General features: G+C 45.7%; 1 protein-coding gene across 1 annotated transcript in view; it reads left to right on the top strand.

The window, feature by feature from the left end:
• ACSL1 (acyl-CoA synthetase long chain family member 1) overlaps nt 1-21,904 on the top strand; it is a 175,456-nt gene that overhangs the window by 82,072 nt on the left and 71,480 nt on the right. The window contains exons 5-9 of the mRNA XM_082243635.1: nt 5,920-6,021; nt 7,277-7,376; nt 9,636-9,814; nt 12,124-12,156; nt 13,634-13,685. Coding sequence (XP_082099761.1) covers nt 5,920-6,021; nt 7,277-7,376; nt 9,636-9,814; nt 12,124-12,156; nt 13,634-13,685 — 466 coding nt within the window. The remainder of the gene's footprint in view (nt 1-5,919; nt 6,022-7,276; nt 7,377-9,635; nt 9,815-12,123; nt 12,157-13,633; nt 13,686-21,904) is intronic.

The following is a 21,904-nucleotide window of genomic DNA, read 5'->3' as shown; positions in this document are numbered from 1 at the left end:
TAGTCGTTTGAGGACAGCCAATCAAACCAATGTCTGTTAGCAGCTGGCTATGAGCCGCCCTCATGTCATTGCCCCTGTTTTTCTAACCAGGACTACAGCAATAACAGGTTGATTTTATATTTGTTTTGAACATTTTACCTAAGGGAGTGTACAGTGTTTTGTGTATTTTCTGTAGATTTTATTTTTTTTTTTTTTTAGTCAGGTTAATATGAAATATTGCAGTTGAATGTCTGACACTTATCACTTCCAACAAGCAATGAAATTGACTAATTTCTGCACCCTCTTTGCGAAGTCATTACATTGTAATTAGTCATTACATTGTAATTGGATCTGCTATAAAGAATACATTGATGAATGAATGAGCAGAACCATCCTCTATCTTTCAGCTCATATTTATTTATTTAAGGTACTTGTATAGCACAGGCAGTGCTTTACATACTTTATATATTGTACTTTCACATTGGTCCCTGCCCTCAAGGGGCTTTCAATGTCCTTAACTCACAATCATGCACACACATACTAGGGCCAATTTAGACAGGAGCCAATTGCCTACCAGTTTGTCTTTTGAGTTTGGGAGGAAACTGGAGTGCCCGAAGGAAACCCACACAGACATGGGAGAACATGCAAACTCAATGCAGATAGTGTTATGGTTGGAATGCGAACCTACGACTCTAGTGCTCCCAGACAGGGGTGTTAACCACTATGGTTCTGTACGCATTACAGCAGTGACTGCTGGGCTTTCTATTTAGAAAGTCCAGCAATTATCTGTGAATACTGCATCATGGCAGTTTAGCAAAATCTTTCTTGAGAGTTCACTGTATAAATCAAGGTTTGTCTGATCAATGCGAGAGCTGTTTGTCAGTTGTCTCTTTGCACAGAACCCACTAAGACCCGGTTCACACTACTCCGACTTGGGATGTGACTTGTGCGACCCCAATCGCCCCAAGTCGCATGTCATTACAAATTCAATGTAAATCAATGAGAGCCGTCTTAATATGCACTACTGAAGTCGCTCCGACTTCAGAAAAGGTTCCTGTACTACTTCAAGGCGACCTCTATCTGACTTGTGCACATAGACTTCAATGGGAGGTTCCTCTAAGTCGGATCCTTATCTATTTTCAAGCGACTGTGATCAGACTTTCAAGGAAGAAGAAAGATTACCCAGGCATTCCCCACAGACAAAGTCGCCTATCATTAACCCTCCTCTTGTGTTAGGGTCAAAACTGACCCGTTTTCAGGTTTTGAATGTCTATAAGTATCACATTTGTTTATTGCATCAAGATTTTTTTACTTTGTCAGGAACCTCTATTTAAACAATAGAAAAATAATCCTTTTCACTAAATTATAAAATACTGTGGTGAAAATTAAGACGTTCATGGTGTAAGGGTCAATTCTGACCCAGTTATAATATAGGATTTTAGGACACTAATAAGTGCCAAAACTGAAATCATAAACACTCTCTCTGCTTAGTAACAGTGACAGCCAATCCCCTCTCAACCCTGTGAGCTGTAGTTAGGGAGGGGCCTATCTCTTTTCCTGCTTGTCTGCTTCTCTAAATAAAGTGAAGAAACATAGGACAAATTCATTTCAGAGTTGCTGACTTTATTTACCATTTTTTAAATTTGACAATGAGAGGTATGCTATCAAAGGAAAGGTCTAGGGGTCACACCAAAAATATTAAAACCAATCTTTTCAAGGATAAAGAAGCCTAACAAGGTAACCAAGAGGTAAGAAACAAATTTGATGATAATTATTCAGAGGGTATTTTATGGCTGATTTAAAACACGGGGTAAAACTGACCCTAACATCATGGATAGTAACGGAATTCTAACATAAGAGGAGGGTTAAAGTCTCTTCAAAAGTCACGCTAAAGTCACGCTAAAAAGTCGCTCCTTCATGGGACGACTTTCTGGTCGCGGTAGTGTGAACCGGCTCTAAGCCCTAAAATACAACTTTGTTTATATTTTATGGCTTGGTGGGTTCTGTGTGTAGAGACGGATGCACAGCTCTCACATTGCTTTATCAGTTGTGATTCCCACACAGTATACTGCCTGTAATTTATTTGGTTCTGGATAGTCAGACAAATCTATTAGTTTATAAATCAAGGTATGTATGTAGGCACAAGTTCAGCTTTTCATTCTTCGTTTTCTGCCTCTCCCAAAAGCTCTAATTAAAAAAAAACACCAACTTCCTGAAAGTCCCTCAACACAATACGATGTCCGTGTCCGTAACATTTCCAGTGCCAAAATACTGCCTTAGAGGTAATATATATGCACTAGCTGGGTAAAGCTGAACATGCATACACTGTATATATTTTCCTCATGTATATGAAACCACCCTCATTTTGTAGCGGCCATTTTTAGCAGTCTTCATCTTTCTGTCCAAACCGCTGCTTTCTTGTAGATTTGATGCACTTGTTTCTTCTGTCTTGAATGAAAGCTTACAATATAAGGACCAGCGTACTGGCTTTTGCTCACATCAGAACGGCTTTTCTGTTCATTGAATTCTATGGAAATGTAAAAGCAACAGGAATACGTGACCTACAGGTCAGCTGCACCTGCAGTGAATTCTAAATGATCTCAGAAGTGCCCCAAAAGTCTTCCAAGGTTTTTGTAAAAACTTACCCTTATGTCTCTTCGTTTTTAGCGGGTAAGTGTACAGCTGTGGCCAAAAGTTTAGAGAAGGACACAAATATTAATTTGCACAGTCTGCTGCTTAGGTGTTTTTAGATCTTTTTGTCATGTCACCATTGTATACTAAAGTATAATTACAAGCATTTCATAAATATCCAAGGCTTTTATAGACAATTACATGAAGTTTATGCAAAAAGTTAATATTTGCAGTGTTGACCCTTCTTTTTTCAAGACCTCTGACAGCATGCCAGGGTGAATTGCAATCGACTTCTGGGCCACATACTGACTGATGGCAGCCCATTCTTGTGTAATCAGTGCTTGGAGTTTGTCAGAATTTGTTGGTTTTTTTGTTCACTCACCTCTTCAGGATTGACCTCAAGTTCACAATGGGACTAAGGTCTGGGGAGTTTCCAGACAATGGACCCATAGTTACGATGTTTTGTTCCTCAGGCCAATTTATTATCACTTTTGCCTTTTTAGCAAGGTGCTCCATCATGCGGGAAAAGGTATTTTTCATCACCAAACTGTTCTTGGGTGGTTGGGAGAAGTTGCTCTCGGAGGATGTTTTTGTACCATTCTTTATTCATGGCTGTGTTTTTGGGCAAAATTGTGAGTGAGCCCACTCCCTTGGCTGAGGAACAACCCCACACATGAATGGTCTCAGGATGCTTTACTGTTAGCATGACAAATGACTGATGGTAGCCCTCACCTTTTCTTCTCCAGACAAGGTTTTTTCCAGATGCCCCAACCAATGGGAAAGGGGATTCATCAGAGAAAATTGTGTTACCCCAGTTCTCAGCAGTCCAATCCCTGTACCTTTTTTCAGAATATTAGTCTGTCCCTGATTTTTCTTTCCTGGAGAGAAATGGCTTCTTTGCTGCCTTTCTTGACCCCAGGCCATCCTCAAAAAGTCTTCGCCTCACTGTGAATGCAGATGTACTCACACCTGCCTGCTGCCATTCCTGAGCAAGCTCTACACTGGTGGTGCCCCGATCCCACAGCTGAATCAACTGTAGGAGACAGTCCTGACGCTTGCTGGTCTTAAGTGCCCTGAAGCCTTCACAAATGCAGAGAAATGTTTTTTTTATGCGATTAAGTTCATTTTCATCAATTCCTCTTCGTTCAAAAATGTTGTTAGAGTTATAATTTCTCTCAATCTACTTAGAGAGAGAATTTAATTTTCATGGCAAAGAGGGACATTGCAATTCATCTGATCACTCTTTAGAACATTCTGGAGTGTATGCAAATTGCCATCATAAAAACTGAAGCAGCAGACTTTGTGAAAATTGAGATTTGTGTCATTCTCAAAACTTTTGGCCAGGGCTGTGGGCAAACGGTTATATACACAATTGAAATACAAATATGTGGACTTCCTTTCCTGACAAAGTATTTCAGTAGTGTATGTTTCTGATCTGGACAACTCTGCCAAACACTTTATAGGGTATTGACCGTTTTACTTTGAAAAAAAAAAAACGGTAATGAAAAGAACAGTTTATTGATTAGGTAATCTCTGTACTTTTTACTGTGCTATTCCATAGAGCCTGATTAGATTGGAAAATTACCCCTTCTCCCACTCTGAGCACTTATTTACTAAGGATTATGGAAGGCTACTACAAATTTATTTATCTCACCAATGCTTCCTAAATGTAGCACTAGAGGTAAAGCTGGCCATGTATTATACAATTTTCTTCAATTTTCTTTAGATTTACCTCCAACTGTGTAGTGTAAGGGCCTACCTGATTGCATACAAATTGAAAGTGTTTAGGTTTGACCTCCTATTATATGGTTTTTGGTAAATCTAAAGGAAAATTGTATAATGTATGGCCAGCCTCACATGAAATTTTGGGATAGTCCTAAAACCGTGAACAGAGCTATTATTGACTTACATATGTACATATTGTGATATGGTATGACACTGTGTTCAAGGTGTCCATTAGTTCTAATAATACTGTTTTCCTCTGTCTTGCTGATGGGATTCTGTATATAGAGTATCCTAGCACTTTACCAGAAAATTTATTTGAGAAGGTTGTCTGACTGAAGTAGGCCAAACATGGTGCAAATTTCTTTCCTGCAACACAGACCATGCTGACGGGAATCCCTCCTGCCGAGCAATTGTCTGCTCCCAGCGGGGGCGTGCAACAGTGATTATCTCTTGCTGCTACAGCAGCCATTAGCGATACCCTCGAGAATCCGGCAGGCTGGTTGTACCCAAGTTGATCTATCAACTTGGTACATTCAGCCTGCCCGTTACCAGTTTGAATCTCGGCTGGTTCCTGCTGAACCAGCCGGGATTCAAACCCTGCATGGCTGGCCTAAACTTTTAGGACCTCCTCTAGAGGGTGGTTGTATGTGCAGATAGCATCTGATCACCCTCAGGGAAGAAAATCCAAAGAGCAAAAAACGACAGCTCTGACGGAGGAACTAGACCAGCCCTCAAAATTTCCACTCGACCGCCTGCTCCGATCAGCGATCGGCCAGGAATCTGTGGGGAATGCAGGGGAGAGTAAGAGGAGAGCTGACTGGATCACACAGAGTGGGGATCTCCCACTGTGACACAGCCTGGATCTGAAACGCTGGCTGCTGTCAAATTCCCGCCTCCTGAACTGGCTCCTATGATAGACAGCACACTGGTCAAATGCCATTTGACAGCGACCAGTGTTTCAGATCCAAGCTGTGTCACAGTGGAAGAGCCTCGCATTGTGTAATCCGGCTGGTTATCCTCCCAATTCCTACCTGTGATCCCGAAGCACTGATGGGGCTGCATCAATGGGCACTGATAAAGTTGCTGTTTTGTTTTTGTAACTTAATTCTGCATAAAACATTCAACAGTGTGATTTCATGAGATAATTTACAAGGGTGTAAATAGGGGTGGGACAGGGTTGGGTGGGGCAACTGGTGGTGAGTAACTCGTAGGGCCTGGCTAGTTAGTAGCTCAGGACTTAACATTTTGAGCCCTGAACTAGACAATGCAGGCAGACACTGCTGACTACCCTGTCTGTTAGTTGTATAGTGTAGTGTAATCTGAAGTCCAACTTATGATGATTTTTATTTTTTAATCTGAGTGATCAATTATGGTATTTAACGATTCATGCTTAAAATTTTTTGCAATTTAAAGGAACTATAAAAAAAAAGCATGTGCTAGGTGTTATGCATGCTTGGACTCGGGTTGATAAACGTCAGTAAAGCCTAGAAAGTCTTGCTTTTCACTTAATTATTTACTGTGCATACTTTGCATTGTTTTTTGTAGATATTGGCTTGTAAACTCTCATTACTTCTTTGCCCCCAGGTATCTGATAGAGCAGAGTATGTGGGGTCTGCCTTGCTGCACAGGGGCTGTAAACCTAATTCGGAACAGTTTATTGGCATTTTTGCTCAGAACAGGCCTGAGGTAAGAATTTTATTAGTGTGATGTGTTTTGTTTAAGTAAAGTTGAAGATTAGAAATGCATCCTTCTGCTGTGTTCATCTGTATAGTATAAACCTCAACACAACTAGCGCGTATCCTGGATTTGAAGGCCCCATGTATTTATCAATGGGTTGATCTTAGGTGAAGCTTATGTACATACATACTTTTTTCTATTGGTTTTGTCCAGAAATTCCAGTGAAGCTTCACTTTGGTTGCCTCTATTGAAAAAAAAATAAAAATAAAGCTATTGAAAAATGCTGATTACACTATCTGAAATAGAAATGTCACGGGAGGGATAGTCTACACATCAATACGGATTTAAAAGTATGCAAGTCTCATGAAAAAAATACTGTGACCTTACTGAAAATGCACCATAAATAGTATAAGCTTATCTAGAGCAAGAACAGTGGGAAATTTCAGATTACCCTATAGAACAAAATTCTAATTTATCTTCGCACCTGCCCCAACCACTACGTAAAGGTAGGGAGTTGAGAAGAGGAGCAGCTGGGTCAGCTCAGATAGTCCTTAAACACCCTCAGAAGAGGACATGTAAGGAGGGAGGAGTCTGTGCCAGGAAATCAACTCTTCCTGGAGTGGTCAAACTGTAGAAATGGAAAGGAAAAAGCTGCAAGTAAGCATTTCAAACACTTGATGCATAAAAATATTATGGGCGTTAGTTGAGGGACTGAATAACTGAAGGCAGAGGTCATTCTACACATGCGCAACTGGCGCATGAATGAGTCATTCAGGGCTGGCATTTAAACTGTGTGTAATCAGCGACAGCTGTGCCCACTGATTTGCACACTGTTTGCACGTCAGACCTTAGCAGTGGAAGTGGCCATTGCGCTGTGCGCATGTAAAAGTTAGGACAAATGTCTGAATGCGCACAATGTAAAATACTGCCCAAAAGTAGAATTGTGAATGCACATTTTCTAGTTTTGTGGATGAAAATGTAGCCGAGTGCATAGCATTCAGTAGGCAAATTGTACACCAGTAGGATTGGAAGTCCTAAAGGTTGTGTGCCTTTAGATTATAGTATGCATGTCCACTCTTTCTTGTTCTAATGTGTGTAAAGTAAATGTTTACCGCTCCAAAAGTAGCAGTAGTCTAACCAGGCCTCCTAAACTTGCAGTTCCATTTAAAGATGCATGGCTACAGGTTCTGTATATCTGGAAAAAGCAAGGTTGGATGTGCTAAATTGAATACATTAAATTAATTAAATGTTCTTTTGTTTACAGTGGATAATCACAGAACTGAGCTGTTATACCTACTCTATGGTGGCTGTTCCTCTGTATGATACACTAGGAGCTGAAGCTATTACATACATCATAAACAAAGGTAATTTCCCTTAACGTATTTCAGGATAGCACCTGAGAGATAGTTCCTCCCACTTGCCAACAGGAAACACCACTTCCACCAAACTTTAAAAGGAGGCTTCTCCCCACAGCTCGCCACATTTTGTGTTTCCTCCGGCCGAGGAACACCTAGTGGGAAGTCAGGTTCTCTAAGGTGCTGTCCTGAGACCAGGCTTCCTGCTCCACCATACCTGTTTTTCTTTGAGTCTGTTCCTCCCATTCCATACAAGCTGTTTGTTGGGTGGGCTCCCTCTCCCTCTTCGGTGCTTATTGCTCATGGATGCCACTCCTAGGCGGTGGCAGAGATCGGCGGTGGACATTTTTTTTTTTTCCTGGTCCCACCCGCCGGTCTAGTTGCGCGGCAGGTGCCACCGCCATTTTTTTGATTGCGGAGTGGTGACTCGCTTGGCCGGAAGTAAAGTATCCGGTGAGGGGTGGCGCTCGTGGAGCAGGCGCCTGGCATCCCTTCTACCGGAAAAAGCGCAGAGGGAGAGGGGAGAAGCAGATGTGGTGCCTGTATCCAGCGCTGCAACGCTATTGGAGTTTGGAACCGGCGTTCCTAGCCACATGTGGACACTGCAATTTAGTTATCTTGCAAACCTGGCCTGTTGGTGGGTTCCGAGGACCAGAGTTGAGAACCATTGCTCTACAGAATCCTACTAATTTCTAGCAAATATATTCAGCGCAAATTCTCTTGCTTTGTTCTTGCAGTTTGGTTTCCAAGGCTGGCCATACATTTTACAATTCTCTTGTACAATTTTTCCTTTAGATTTACCAAAACCATAAAATATGAGGTCAAACCTAAACCCTTTCAATTTGTATGCAACCAAGGTAGGCCCTTACAACCAAGGTTGGCCCTTGCACTACATATTGTATGTTCCAAAATAATGGTGGTTGTGGGAAAATGCAAACACTAAAGGCCCGTACACATGATAGGGAAATCCGTAGGTAAAATTTTGGCCGACGAACGATCTGCCGATTTTCGGATCGATAATATGTTGCTTTTGACAGCTGATTACGAATTTTCGTACGACTTAATCTGGATGTGCTGGCTCTAAAATTTTAATCGTTCGTGAACACAACGTCCGCTTGTTGGGTGAATGAGGTTGGATAGATGGCTGCAGCAGCTCTGAATAGCTCTGTCCTGCTCAATGCTCTAGTTAGCCATGTGCTACTACAGAGAGTAGGTGGCCCTTCCCCGCATCAGTTTTTTTTTTCCGCCCACCAGAACTTCGTCGGGACGTACAGAGCAGGCTGTCACTGGGTTAAGTGCATGGCTAGCTCCCACCCACTTTCATATTCCTAAAGTGACCAGTATGCCAGTCCATGACAGCCTACTATTGTGTCTGTGGATGCCACCCGCTCAATATACCAATCAATATATACAATAAAGACTACCACTAAGTAAGGAGAGAGGGAAGGCTAGAATAAAAATATCAGTGTATTTTAGGGATTATCCGATAATATATACTAGATGTCACTCCTATCCATACATCCTCATCCTACCCTGACCTAAATTTTCTCTGGGATAGCCATATAAACCACATACCAAAGAACCATGACCACATTATACACGATAGACATACCAAGTCCATATAACAAGAGGGGAGGGTCAGAAAAAATGTAGGGCGCAAACGCCTAGTGCATTACCTTAGACACCTTGGAAATTTTATTAAAAAATGCCACAAGCATGCTTACAAACCTAAAAGGATAAAACGTACATCATTTAAAACTCCCATATCAAGGATTGCACATCTCTACGGTTGGAAAGCATTTCGGGAGGTAAGCTCCCTTCCTCCGAGCTAATCCAACATGCTGAAGGCACCATTTTTATATACTGTTCATAAGCCTAGATCCCTCCCTTCTACTGTCTGCATTGGGCGGGACCAAACTCTAATGAGGTCATGGGAGACCTGTATCCACCCACAATAAAGGAAAAGAAAAATGGTCAGGGCTTCTCGGTTTTTACAGTCTTTGAGAGGAGGGTCAACTAGGGACAGCAGAGATAAACTCTCAACTCAGCTTGCAGTTTATAGAAAGCATTGTAGTGATCCCTATTCAACCCTTTTGGGGACATAGAGACCAATATTAAAATCCAATTCCTACCTATTCCTATTCTATTGAAAAAAGAAACGAATGGTGTAAAGTGCAGTTGATCATATCATATAGTATAATATACAACATCACAGCTTTGGGTTTCTTTGGAAAGTAGTTGATGGATGTTTTTTTTTTTTTTCACTAGGGGAGATTTCATTGGTATTCTGTGACAACACTGACAAGGCTAAGCTACTCCTGTCCAATGTTGAAAAAGGAGACACGCCTGTCCTTCGCACTATTGTGCTCATGGATCCTTTTGATGAGGATCTTGTGGAGCGTGGCAAGAAATGTGGAGTGGAGATCATCAGCCTGAAGGAAATGGAGGTTAGTAGCATTTAAAAGAAAAACAAAAACCTTTTTCTGAGTGAGGTGGAGGTTGCTATTGCTTATATGATCTTTTGACAACGCAACTTCTCTGGCTGTCATGCTAATCCCACCCTTTAGCTAAGGTAATGACATGAAATGGCTGTGCTGTTGAGGTTTTCTGAATTCTTTGATTTGATCTGTAAATTTCTTCTGGGTCATTGGCGCAAAAAATTTTGAAGCTGCAGACAAAAACTTTTTTTTAAAAGGTCAGCAGTGGCAACCTGTATATTTTTTTCAGTTGCATCCTTTTTTACATCACTATAAACAGTCTATGTAGTCTGCATGCTTAGTGCTGTTATCAATAAATCGAACCCCTACAAATAGCCAAAACTTTCAAACCGGACCATCAAAACTTGCTTTTCCTCCTGCCCATGCTACCAAAAGCCTGCTCAGTGTTAGTCTTGTGTGTCTCCAGCAGCTATCGCTGTTCTCCTTGCTCACCTGCATATCACTACTGTATCAAGTAATGCATGAAGGTCAGCAGGAGGAACCAGTGGGAGCAGCAGGGAACGCAGGACATTGACAGTCCCAGAAGTGCCCAGTTCCCTGCAGATTATAAGATTTCTCGGCAGCAGGAAAGATACCTATTGACTTTATTCTTTCACAAGTATGGCTGTTTGAGGGGGTATATTTAACAACCTGGTCGCTTAAGGTGCATAAATATCTCACTTTATCATGAGAGAAGAACACACAATTGGATGGACATTTTAAACCTTGTAAATTTAGCAGGATGATATGCTGGTAGATTAGGGGTGGAACAGACAGTACCCTCTTACAACTTTTAAAATTAAAGAAAGACTTTTTATGCTAGAAAACTGACTTTATTTTATCTAGGTTTTTCAAGGTTCGTGTTAATGACCTCATAAAATGAGTGAAACTTTTTAGAAATATTATGTGCAATATATGTTATGGTTAGCTAATAATGCTTGATGCAAGCACACACTGTTTAATTTTATATTATCCCTTCTCTTTCTGGATGTGTATGATGGCACTGTTGTGCTATTTTAATTAAAAAAAAAAAAAAAAGTACTTTTTCCCTTATTGATATACAGCTGTCACATGACCTAGATCAGGGGTATTCAAACTATGGCCCTCCAGTTGTTCAGGAACTGCAATTCTCATCATGCCTAGTCATGTCTGAGAATGTCAGGGTTTTACAATGCCTCATGGGATATGTAGTTCCGCAACAGCTGGAGGGCCGTAGTTTGAGGATCCCTGACCTAGATCTTTCCTAACCTGTCTGCAGGGAAACATATTAACAAAGAGCTTCTAGGACCCTGCTGCTGGTCACATGTTCAAAAAAAAAATAGCCTTTTGGAATACAGAGTAACAATAAATATCAATAAACTAGTTTAAATTTTCATACAAATATATATTTAAAATTTAAATATTTATTATTTTGTGTAAATAACACTGTGTGGGTGGATTTCACGCCCCTCCAGCCTGCATCATACCATGGCCAGATATCATACAATTTTCTGGTTCAATTTCTTTTAGATTTACCTTCAACTATGTAGTGCAAAGGCCTGCCTGATTGCATACAAATTGGAAGTGTTTTTAGGTTTCAGCTTCGATTATATTGTTTTGGTAAATCTAAAGAAACAGTGTACAAGAAAATTGTATAACGTATGGCCAGCCTTAGAATAGAGGGATGGGGAAGCCACCAATAATCTACATGTAATATCCTGCCCCCATTGTGTTTAGCAGGTTAGTGGGCATGAAGGAGGAGGGAAGGTGGTGGGCTGTCATTTACCACTGTATATAGCCCACATTTGTGACCCTATGGACACATGGGCTGCTTAGATGTGATGGGGAAGGAAAGCTCAGCATAGAAACTCACTGAAAACTGAGCATATGCAGAATTGCCACCACAGTTGCAAAATCCCTAGCTGAATTGGGGACATGAACAGAAGAGAGAACAGCAGGATCAGCTAGGTTTTTTGTAGAATACAGAAAACAAATCTCATCAAATCTCCCATTTATTGATAGTTTTTTATGATATGGGTTTAGTATTACTTTTTACAGCTTGACCACAAATAACATTGGAGAATGTGCAGTAAACAAATAGATGCACAGTTAACAAGTACGAGATTTCTGTATGGATTGTTAATAATAATTCAACAAAATGGGCATGATGGTCGAGTCCACATTTTACCTGCTGTCTCTATTGTGCTGTCTGCATTATGCTATCATTCTATATGCTCTGCTTTTTATTGTATAGTATGGTCTGTATGAATACCCTTTCATTAATCTGTCTCCCAATTCAGGAGGAGGGAAGAGATCATCATGTGAAACCAAAGGTGAGCACTGTTGACATTATTTTGTACAACATATTTCACATAACCTGAAATTGCTTTCTGGAAAGGATAATTTATAATTCTAATTGAAATGCAGTAAAGCACAAATGTGTGCACAAAGAAATCCTGTTTCACTGTAAATTGACCTGAGCGACCATACACTATAAATGATTAAACATTCTCCTTTAGATCTGTCTCCAACTATGTAATGTAAAGGGCCTGTACATGGAATAGATTTTTAGGTTGCCCTCATATTATGCAGTATTGGTAAGTTTTAGTTTTCAATAGGTTTTTATTAGGTTTTAAGTGCAAGTCAATAACATAACAGAAAGCAACAGGTAATTGACTGTCAAAAAGTGCAACATAACATCATGGGTAAGGAATTCGGGGAACACACAATAAAAACATTGCCCACACCCGCAACCCACCATGCCCCGCACCGAGGCGGCCCAGGGCCACCCCCCCCCCCACCCACCCAGCGCCCCATAAAGGGAACACACTGCGCCAAGGCAGGGGAGAGGCGAACACCCGGTCCCCAACCCACCATCCCACCATCGGGAACAGCGGGGCCACAGGAAGCGGTGTGCAGGAGAAAAAAAACCCCAAAGAAGTCCCCAGGGGGTTAGCTCCGTCAGGTGTCCGAACTCCATAAGGGAAGAAGGATCACAAAGAAACAACTTAGGAAAGAGAAGGAAACAGAGAAAGGTGGAAAAGAAAATGAAGAGGAAAGGTAGGGGGAAGGATTAATTGGCATCCAGGTCGGGTATATTGGTAAGTTTTAAAGGCAATTGCACAATCAGACTGTACCAGTAGAAATGAAGGCGAAATGGGCTGCACACCACCAGCTGCTAGGAAGATGTATCCTTTATTAACATACAGCAAAGGTACACAGGATACAGAGATAGATACGTTTCAAACTTTCAAAGTGCTTGTTCACTCCCAAGCACTTTGAAAGTGTGAAACGTGTCTATCTCTGTATCCTGTGTACCTTTGCTGTATGTTAATAAAGGATTCACCTTCCTAGCAGCTGGTGGTGTGCGGCCGATTTCTCAATTTCTACTGTTGCAGCGGTGGCGAGCAGTGGCCAGCACCCAAAGCACTGGGATTGCTCTTGGTTGTCTTCTCATTTTCATCAGATTGTACCATGTATGGTCACTCAGTCATCAAATCTATACAAATAGATTTATCTGTTAATGGTTTTATAAGGGGTCAGAAATACCATTTTACTATTGCAATGGATACAACCTGGACTTACCCACTTATGTTAATGGAGGTGCCCCAGTTATTCAAATGCCCCTGGGTGAGAATCACTGCAATATAGAATGTGTGATGAGAAGATTTTATCTTACTGGCAGACCCAAACTGGCAAATACCAAGTTGATTGGTGTTTATTTCTGGCTTTTTATTTCCTGTTTGGTCCTGTAGAATGTATGAATGTAAACACATTTCTTTTTTTTTTTTTCTTTTTTTTTTTTTGCAGCCACCAAGGCCAGAAGACTTGGCAGTGGTTTGCTTTACAAGCGGGACAACTGGTAATAATTGTTGTAATTCCACATTGCTGATTGGTCATAATGATGGAGGCTCTATTTTATACCATATTTTCATTTTTTATGCTAAATTGGGATAACACCTTTATACTTGTTACATGCTCCCATTCATATTATATATTAAAAAAAAAATGTTAAATGCTGCTTACATTTTACATGCTTTTTTTCTGAAACCTCTAAAACTACTTTCTCTTACGTCCTCCGACAGTCGCCGCCTCTTCATATTCGTCACATATGGGGTATTAGACTTTGCTCCGAAGGAGTAGCTAGGCAACAGAATATGTTAACAACAAAGCTTTAACATATCCCACCCTCAAGGGGTGGTCCCCTCAGTCAATACCCTCCTACTTCCTGCAACCATATCTCAGTTTTAATGTCTAGCTTGTCAGGAGTGGCTGGCTCTCTCTGTGCTGGGACTTTTTGTCCCAGACTCTTTCTTCTTTTTGATATTTTGTTTGAGTTTTCTCTCTACCTTTACTTAGCTGTTATTTTTGTCAGCATTAGTTAGTTCTTCGGACGAAGAGGATCATGCGGACTGGGTCTCGGGCTGATCCCCCTGGTCGCAGGTCGTGGGTCAGTGGCTTCCCAGTCTGCCATCGAGCGTTCAGCCAGGTAACGCTCCTGGCACGGTGAACGACCCATCCCTGTTCGGTGCAGGGATGATTGGTGAGGTGGCTACCTCACCGGACGCTGTGCGGTTTCTGAACCGCCATTGTGTGCGTCTTGAGTAGCGACTCTCCCTGCCTCATGTGCAGCGGCTTGTTCGCCTGTGCGGGTTCCCCACGCCATGTGAGGTAAGTGTATCTATGTGGGGACCCGTCTGTCTGGGGGGGTCTCAGTCTGGGACTGTGTAACCTGCCTTTAATCACACTGCTTGTCTCCCTATCTCTCGGCTGCATGCTGTGGGCTGCAAGGGGGGGGGGGAGCTGTATGACACTGAGTATGTCAGGCTGGGCAGTGTGAGGAGCTGTGTGCTGTGGGGCATGTTTTTAATGGCATGTTGGGGCATATACAGCGATCGCTGCGGCAATCTAACATATATCCGTATTATGGGATGATATTGTGTGTGATTTTATGCACTGTGGAGCGGCGATTTCGGCGCCAAACGGCGCCATTTTACCGGCGCCCGCTCCGGCCGCATGGTTTACATGCACGGCGGCCATTTTCTTGTAGCCTCCATAGGCTTACATAGAGCGCCCTGGCAGCATCACTTCCTCTCTCCTGGAAGCACCGATCGAGGCAGCAGCAGCAGCGGAGTCTCCTCAGGTTTTATCCTTCTATTCCTGTGTTCCATTGCCTGTATTCAGTCTGTATATTCCCTGTGGGGGTCTCATTGTGCCTGAGTGTGGTGCGGTGGGCTGCGCTTGCCGCGCTTGCTGTAAGGGGGCAGTTAACCCTTGGTTGTCTGGCATACAGGGGCAATGGATTCTCAGGGGGGCAAATTTCCCACAGTCTTGGTGGAAAGCCAGGGGACCGCTGTTTCCCCCCCAGGGGGGGATTTGGCCACTATTGTGGCTGGCCTTGCTGCACAGGTGCAAATGCTGGTGGCTGCTCAATCTACTAAACGGCCCAGAGTTGTTCTGTCCTCTGATTCTGAGGGTGAAGGTGATGGGGCTGTTCTGGCGGGGACCCCCCTATCGGGGTCCCGCTCCTCTCTGGATCTAGTGGGGTCTGAGGTAGAGGCTGAAGTTGAGGGGGTTGATAATTCTCCCCCTGGCTCGCCTGAAGAGCTTGCAATCATGGATGAGTTGATTGCTTCCATTAAGCAGACGCTACGTTTGCAGGACGAGGTGTGTCCCCCAGCTGCCTTGGCGGCTTATGGGACGCAGAGAAAACGCAGGACGCCGCAGGTCTTTCCCTGCAATGCTGATTTTCAGCGCGCTGTTAAGGACCAATGGCGCGATTTGCGCAAGCCTTTTGCGGTACCAAGTAAATTTAAGCTGCGTTATCCTTTCTCGCCTGCCACTGATGAACGGTGGTGTGTGCCTCCGCCAGTAGATCATGCTATTGCGGTTTTGAACAAAGCCACTGCGATCCCGGCAGAGGGATCCCCTATTTTCCGTGATGCCACGGATAGGAGACTGGAGTCTCTTGCCCGTCATACTTATTCTGTTACGGGTTCTATGCTTAAGGCTCTGTTTGCTTCTCTCATGGCGGCCCAGGCGATCGCAAGTTGGACGCAGATGCTTAGGCGCGTCCTAGTGGCCGATTCGGCCTCAGCGGCGACCCTGGATATGGTGGATCAGATCCACCAGGGTGTCATGTATCTGTGTGATGCGGACCTGGACCTGATTCCGTTGGCCGCGCGTGTGCACAGCGTGGCGGTGTTGTCTCGCCGCCTGGTTTGGTTGAAATGTTGGTCGGTGGACCAATCTTCACGTAAAACCTTAGCCAATCTGCCTTATGATGGGTCTCGCCTTTTTGGGGAGTCCCTGGATGTGTTGATTAAGGGGATTACTGGGGGTAAGAGCACTCTCTTGCCCCATTTCCCCAAGGCTAAGGGGGCTTCTGGGAAGAAGCATGCTAATTTTCGGCCCCCTCAGGGGTCCTTTCGTGCCTTTCGGCCGCACTACAAGGGCAAACCGTTCAAGGGCCAGGGCTCTCAGAAGAAGCCCTGGTCTGGAAAACAGAAGTCCGGCCAATCCGGACCTGCGGCCCATAACAGTTCGGCCTGAAGGGGCGCCCTCACCCAGTTTTGGGGTGGGGGGACGCTTGCTCGGTTTTCTTCAGCCCTGGTTGGCCCGTGTGCGGGACAGATGGGTTCTGGAAATCGTTCGATCTGGTTACAAGATCGAGTTTCTCTCTCGGCCAGAGAGCAGATTTTTTCCCTCAAATCTACAACTGTCTCCAGAGCGCCTGCGGGATCTGCGCCTGGCGGTGCGGGACCTGAGGGCTCAGGGAGTGGTGGTTCCGGTGCCTCATCGGGACAGATTTCGGGGGTTTTATTCCAATCTGTTCACTGTGCCCAGAAAGGAGGGCAAGGTTCGTCCAATTCTGGACTTGAAAGCTCTGAACCGCTCTGTGCGGGTTCGCAAGTTCCGCATGGAATCCCTGCGCTCGGTGGTGGCTGCCCTGGTTCCGGGGGAATTCATGGCCTCCATCGATTTGAAGGATGCGTATCTTCACATCCCCATATTCGAGGGTCATCAGAGATACCTTCGATTTGCCATTGCGGAGGATCACTACCAGTTCGTGGCGTTGCCCTTTGGGCTCGCCTCGGCTCCGCGGGTCTTCACCAAGGTGCTTGCACCGGTTCTGGCATTATTGAGAGCCCAGGGCATTTCTGTCCTGGGGTATCTGGACGACATTCTGATTCGGTCTGCGACCAGTCAGGGTCTGGAGAAGGACCTGTCTGTCACGATGCAAACTCTGCAGGAGTTCGGTTGGACGATAAATGTTCCAAAGTCGACTCTGAGTCCGTCGGTTCGTCTTCCCTATCTGGGAATGATACTGGACTCGGTGCAGGCGAAGGTCTTCCTGCCGGAAGACAAACTCAGGACTCTTCAGGAGGAAGTCAGGTCCCTCAGGGACGTTCCGAACTCGTCTCTGCGGACGTGTATGAGATGTCTGGGATTGATGGTCTCGGCTTTCGAGGCGATTCCTTTCGCGCAGTTTCACACGCGGGGTCTCCAAGCGGAGATCTTGTCCAAGTGGGACGGGCGACCTCAATCTCTGGATCTTCAGATCTCGTTGAGTCATCGCACCAGGGAAAACCTCCTGTGGTGGCTCCAGTCCCCGTTGGTGTCCGGGGGCAAGTCGTTTCGTCCGATCTCGTGGACGATAATCACCACGGATGCCAGCCTGTCGGGCTGGGGTGGTGTTCTGGGCGTTCTGTCCGCCCAGGGGACCTGGTCGGAGGGGGAGTCTTCCCTCCCGATCAACATTCTGGAATTGCGTGCGATAAGGCTCTGTCTTCATCGCTGGACGGACCGGCTGCAGGGCTGCCCGGTTCGGGTGCAGACGGACAATGCCACGGCGGTGGCCTACATCAACCACCAAGGGGGCACCAGGAGTGCCCGAGCGGCTCGAGAAGTGGCCGACATTCTGTCTTGGGCCGAGACTCATGTCCCGGCGATAACGGCGGTTCACATTCCGGGAGTGGAGAACTGGCAGGCGGACTATCTGAGTCGCCAGACCCTGGATCAGGGGGAATGGTCTCTCCACCCGGCTGTCTTCCAGATGTTGTGCGCGAAGTGGGGTCTTCCAGATGTGGACCTGTTCGCGTCTCGCCTCAACTACAAGGTGAAGAGGTTCGTGGCAAGGACGCGCGACCCTCGGGCGGACGCGTCGGACGCGTTAGTGGCCCCGTGGCATCAGTACAGGCTGATGTACGCGTTTCCACCGATTCAGTTGCTGTCCCGGTTCCTTCGCAGGTTACACTCGGAACGCAGCACGGTGATTCTTGTGGCACCGGACTGGCCTCGCCGGTCCTGGTACGCAGACCTCGTGAATCTGGCGGTCGACGCCCCCTGGCGTCTGCCTCTTCGGGACGATCTACTGTCTCAAGGACCGATTTACCATCCTGCTTTACAGTCGCTGGCTTTGACGGCCTGGCTGTTGAGACCGAGGTCCTGAAGGAGAAGGGTCTCTCTCCAGAGGTTGTTCATACCTTGATCAACGCGAGGAAGTCTTCCTCGGGAAAGGTTTATTACCGTACTTGGAAGGCCTATTTTGCCTGGTGTGAGTCCAGGGGGTTTTCACCCCGCACGTACTCGGTTTCCCGTGTGCTGTCTTTCCTTCAGACGGGTGTCGATCAGCGTTTGGCGCTGGCTACGATAAAGGGTCAGGTGTCTGCGCTGGCCGTTCTGTTTCAACGTCCCGTAGCTTCCAACTCCTTGGTTGGCACTTTTATTCAGGGTGTGCGGCATCTGGTTCCTCCTAGGAGGGATCCCTTGCCCCCTTGGGACTTGAATCTAGTCCTGTCTGTGTTACAACGTGCTCCTTTTGAACAGATCAGGGAGATCTCGTTGTCTATGTTGTCCAAAAAGGTCGCCTTTTTGGTGGCGATCACTTCGGCTCGCAGAGTGTCGGAACTGGCGGCTTTGTCCTGCAAGTCTCCGTACCTGGTTGTTCATTTGGATAAGGTGGTCTTGCGACCTAATCCTTCTTTTCTGCCGAAACGAGTTTCGGAATTCCATCTTAACGAGGATATTGTTTTGCCTTCGTTGTGCACGAAGCCTAAACATCCTAAGGAGGTGAGATTGCATTCTCTGGATGTTGTTCGAGCGATTAGGGTTTACCTTAAATCGACTGAGTCTTTTCGAAGACGGACTCCTTGTTTGTTCTTCCAGAGGGTCCTCGGAAGGGCATGGCGGCTTCCGCCTCTACCATTGCCAAATGGATCAGGCAGACCATTGAACAGGCTTATGCCTTGCAGGGGAAGGTTCCCCCTGTGCCTGTGAAGGCGCACTCTACTAGATCTCTGAGTACGTCTTGGGCCTGTCGTCATGGGGCTTCTGTAGCCCAGGTGTGTAAGGCGGCGACTTGGTCGACCGTGCACACTTTCACAAAATTCTACAAAGTAGATGTTCAGGCATCGGCGGATGCTTCCTTTGGCCGCAAGGTTCTTAGTGCGGCTGTTCCCTAGGGTCCCTTGTTGGGGACTCCTGGCTGTTGGGATAAGTTTTGTATCCCCTGGTTTTTTGTCTTTTCCTGGGTTGTTGCTCCTGTTGAGCACTTATTTTTGCTGTTGCCCAGCTAGTTCCTTCCTTTGGTAAGGTTCCTTTCTTTGATGTGGAGACTGCGTTGCCTTTCGGCGCGGATGCGTTTCCCACCCCTCATGTTTGCACTGCTTTGGGACGTCCCCATATGTGACGAATATGAAGAGGCGGCGACTGTCGGAGGACGTAAGAGAAAACGGAATTTTTGTAAAATCTTACCTGTAAAATTCCTTTCTCTGAGTCCTCCGACAGTCGCCGCCCCCGCCCCTCTTTTGGGGTTTGTATGTATACTCTACTGCTATTCCACTAAAACTGAGATATGGTTGCAGGAAGTAGGAGGGTATTGACTGAGGGGACCACCCCTTGAGGGTGGGATATGTTAAAGCTTTGTTGTTAACATATTCTGTTGCCTAGCTACTCCTTCGGAGCAAAGTCTAATACCCCATATGTGACGAATATGAAGAGGCGGCGACTGTCGGAGGACTCAGAGAAAGGAATTTTACAGGTAAGATTTTACAAAAATTCCGTTTTTCTACTGCTATGTAATGTTTAAGAGGGGACTTGGGAGTTAAAGCGATATTAAACTGAAACCCTAAATGTATTATGTTGCAGCTTATTGGATGTGTTGGCTGCTTCAGTTTTCCTTTCTTTGGCTTTTTCCCCTGTTTTCACCTGGTGACCTGGCCAGTAACACACCTCATGTACAAAACTTGACTATGCCTATGGGCAGTCCCAGGGGGGGTGCTCACCCACTCAAGCTATAGGTTTCTTTTCTGCCTAGTCAGGACCTAGTTCCTTGCTGGGATCTCTGGTCCTGGCAATTTTTTCTTTTTACATGGAATTTTTTCCTCCTTTTTATTATTTTGTTCCTGTAATCTACAATCGAATGCCTGACTGGGTGACGAACTGGATAATATAGATATTTAGAGTACCCCCGAGTCCAGCCAGCAAGCACGTGCAGACCGCAGCTCCACGCTAGGTTGGCCGAGACAAAGCCCCACTGAATGTGGGCTGGGCTGCGAGTTAAACGTTTCAAGAGGGTGCATTCAAACTGGCTTCGGCCTGAGTCGCATCGTTTTATTTCTGGCCGACAGCACCCACATTACAATGGAGCAGTGTCCTGTCCAGAGCGGTGCCCACCCTGCTCCTGGTATAATAAATAGCGGTCCCCCCCCCTACTCCTGGAGGGTTTTGGGGGTCAAGTGGGCCCCTCCCTGGGACAGTGGGACCCCTGGGGCTTGCATCCAAGCAGCTGGGCACCCACAAAAATTTAGGCCGCAGCCTACTAGGCTATGCGGCCAAGTCGAACGCCTCCATTGGGGAGCAGCACCAGTGCATTTAGCTGAAGGCCCCACTCTTCCTTTGGGCATCTGCCGAGCTGGGATCAGTGCACTTGCGGCTGGGCCTCCACAAAAGACTGCGGCTTGCTAGGCCATTTGGTCAGCTTGACGCCTCCCTTTGAAGGGGTGGCGCTCTGGGAGCGCTTCATATGTGAATGACAGCCTTGCCGCCATTATTGTGTCGGGCACCTGCCCATCTTAGCACTGCGGGACCATCAGGGTACCCTGCCTGCGCGTCCACATCACGGCGGGCGGTCACTTTAAAGGGGGCTGCTTCCTATTATGGCCTCTATGGAGGGCTCGGTGAGTGACCCCATAGTTTGGGGGGTCCAGTAGGTGGTCAATTCGTGGGCCCTTGGTCGGCGTCCCCTTTGCAGGATCGCAGTGGCGGCCTCCCGATTGTTAGGTTTTCGGGGTGAGATTGTTATATAGCGACCCTACTGGGTCTGCGTCCACACACCATCAGTGTTCAGATAGTGAGGATGATTTCTCTGCTCTTCTAGCCACGCATGAAAAGGCGCTGGTGGATGCACTGTTTGTGTCTGATGCTGATGCTGCGTCAGAGGCGCCGGTCCCTTTTTTGGCACCCACAGGCATTCCAAAGCGGCAAGGGTGGTCCCTTTTCCGCTCACTTTGACAACATTGCCACAAAACAGTGGGGTTGTCCAAAATGCAGTGGTTCCTAAGTGCTTTTTGTTTGCGGTGTCCTTATGAGGAGAACTGCGTTAAAGGTGGACGGTCCCACCTGTAGTGGACTCGTCCGTTTTTAAAGATCAACAAAAGCTACCTTAATTCCGGTTGAGGATTCCCCGGCCTTTAGAGATCTGGCTGATAAGAGGGCGGAGGCTCTGGCCCGTCATATGTTCACTGTTTCTGGTTCGGCACTTAGGCAGGTATTTACTATTGCCCTGGTGTCGCAAACTCTGACCGAGTGGGCTAAACTTTTATGCGGTGACCTGGAAGGGAAACGACTTCCCCATCTTTGCGTAGCTGGTGGATCGGTCGGTTCAGGGGCTACATTTTACCAGTGATGCCTTTTTGAATGCGCCCCTTTTTATTTTTCTTGCGGTATCAGCAGTGGTCCTTCGGCATATTATCTGGCTTGACTGCGGACCAGACTTCCAAGAAGGCCTTATCTGACCCCCCCTTGTAGGGGATCGCCTGTTTGGAGCTTCCATGGATGACATCATTCAGAGTCTCGCAG

Source organism: Pelophylax lessonae, assembly GCF_965119305.1.
Source record: "Pelophylax lessonae genome assembly, chromosome: 1".
Taxonomy (NCBI): domain Eukaryota; kingdom Metazoa; phylum Chordata; class Amphibia; order Anura; family Ranidae; genus Pelophylax; species Pelophylax lessonae.
Note: the sequence above shows the minus strand (reverse complement) of the source record. Positions and strands in the feature narration are given on the sequence as shown.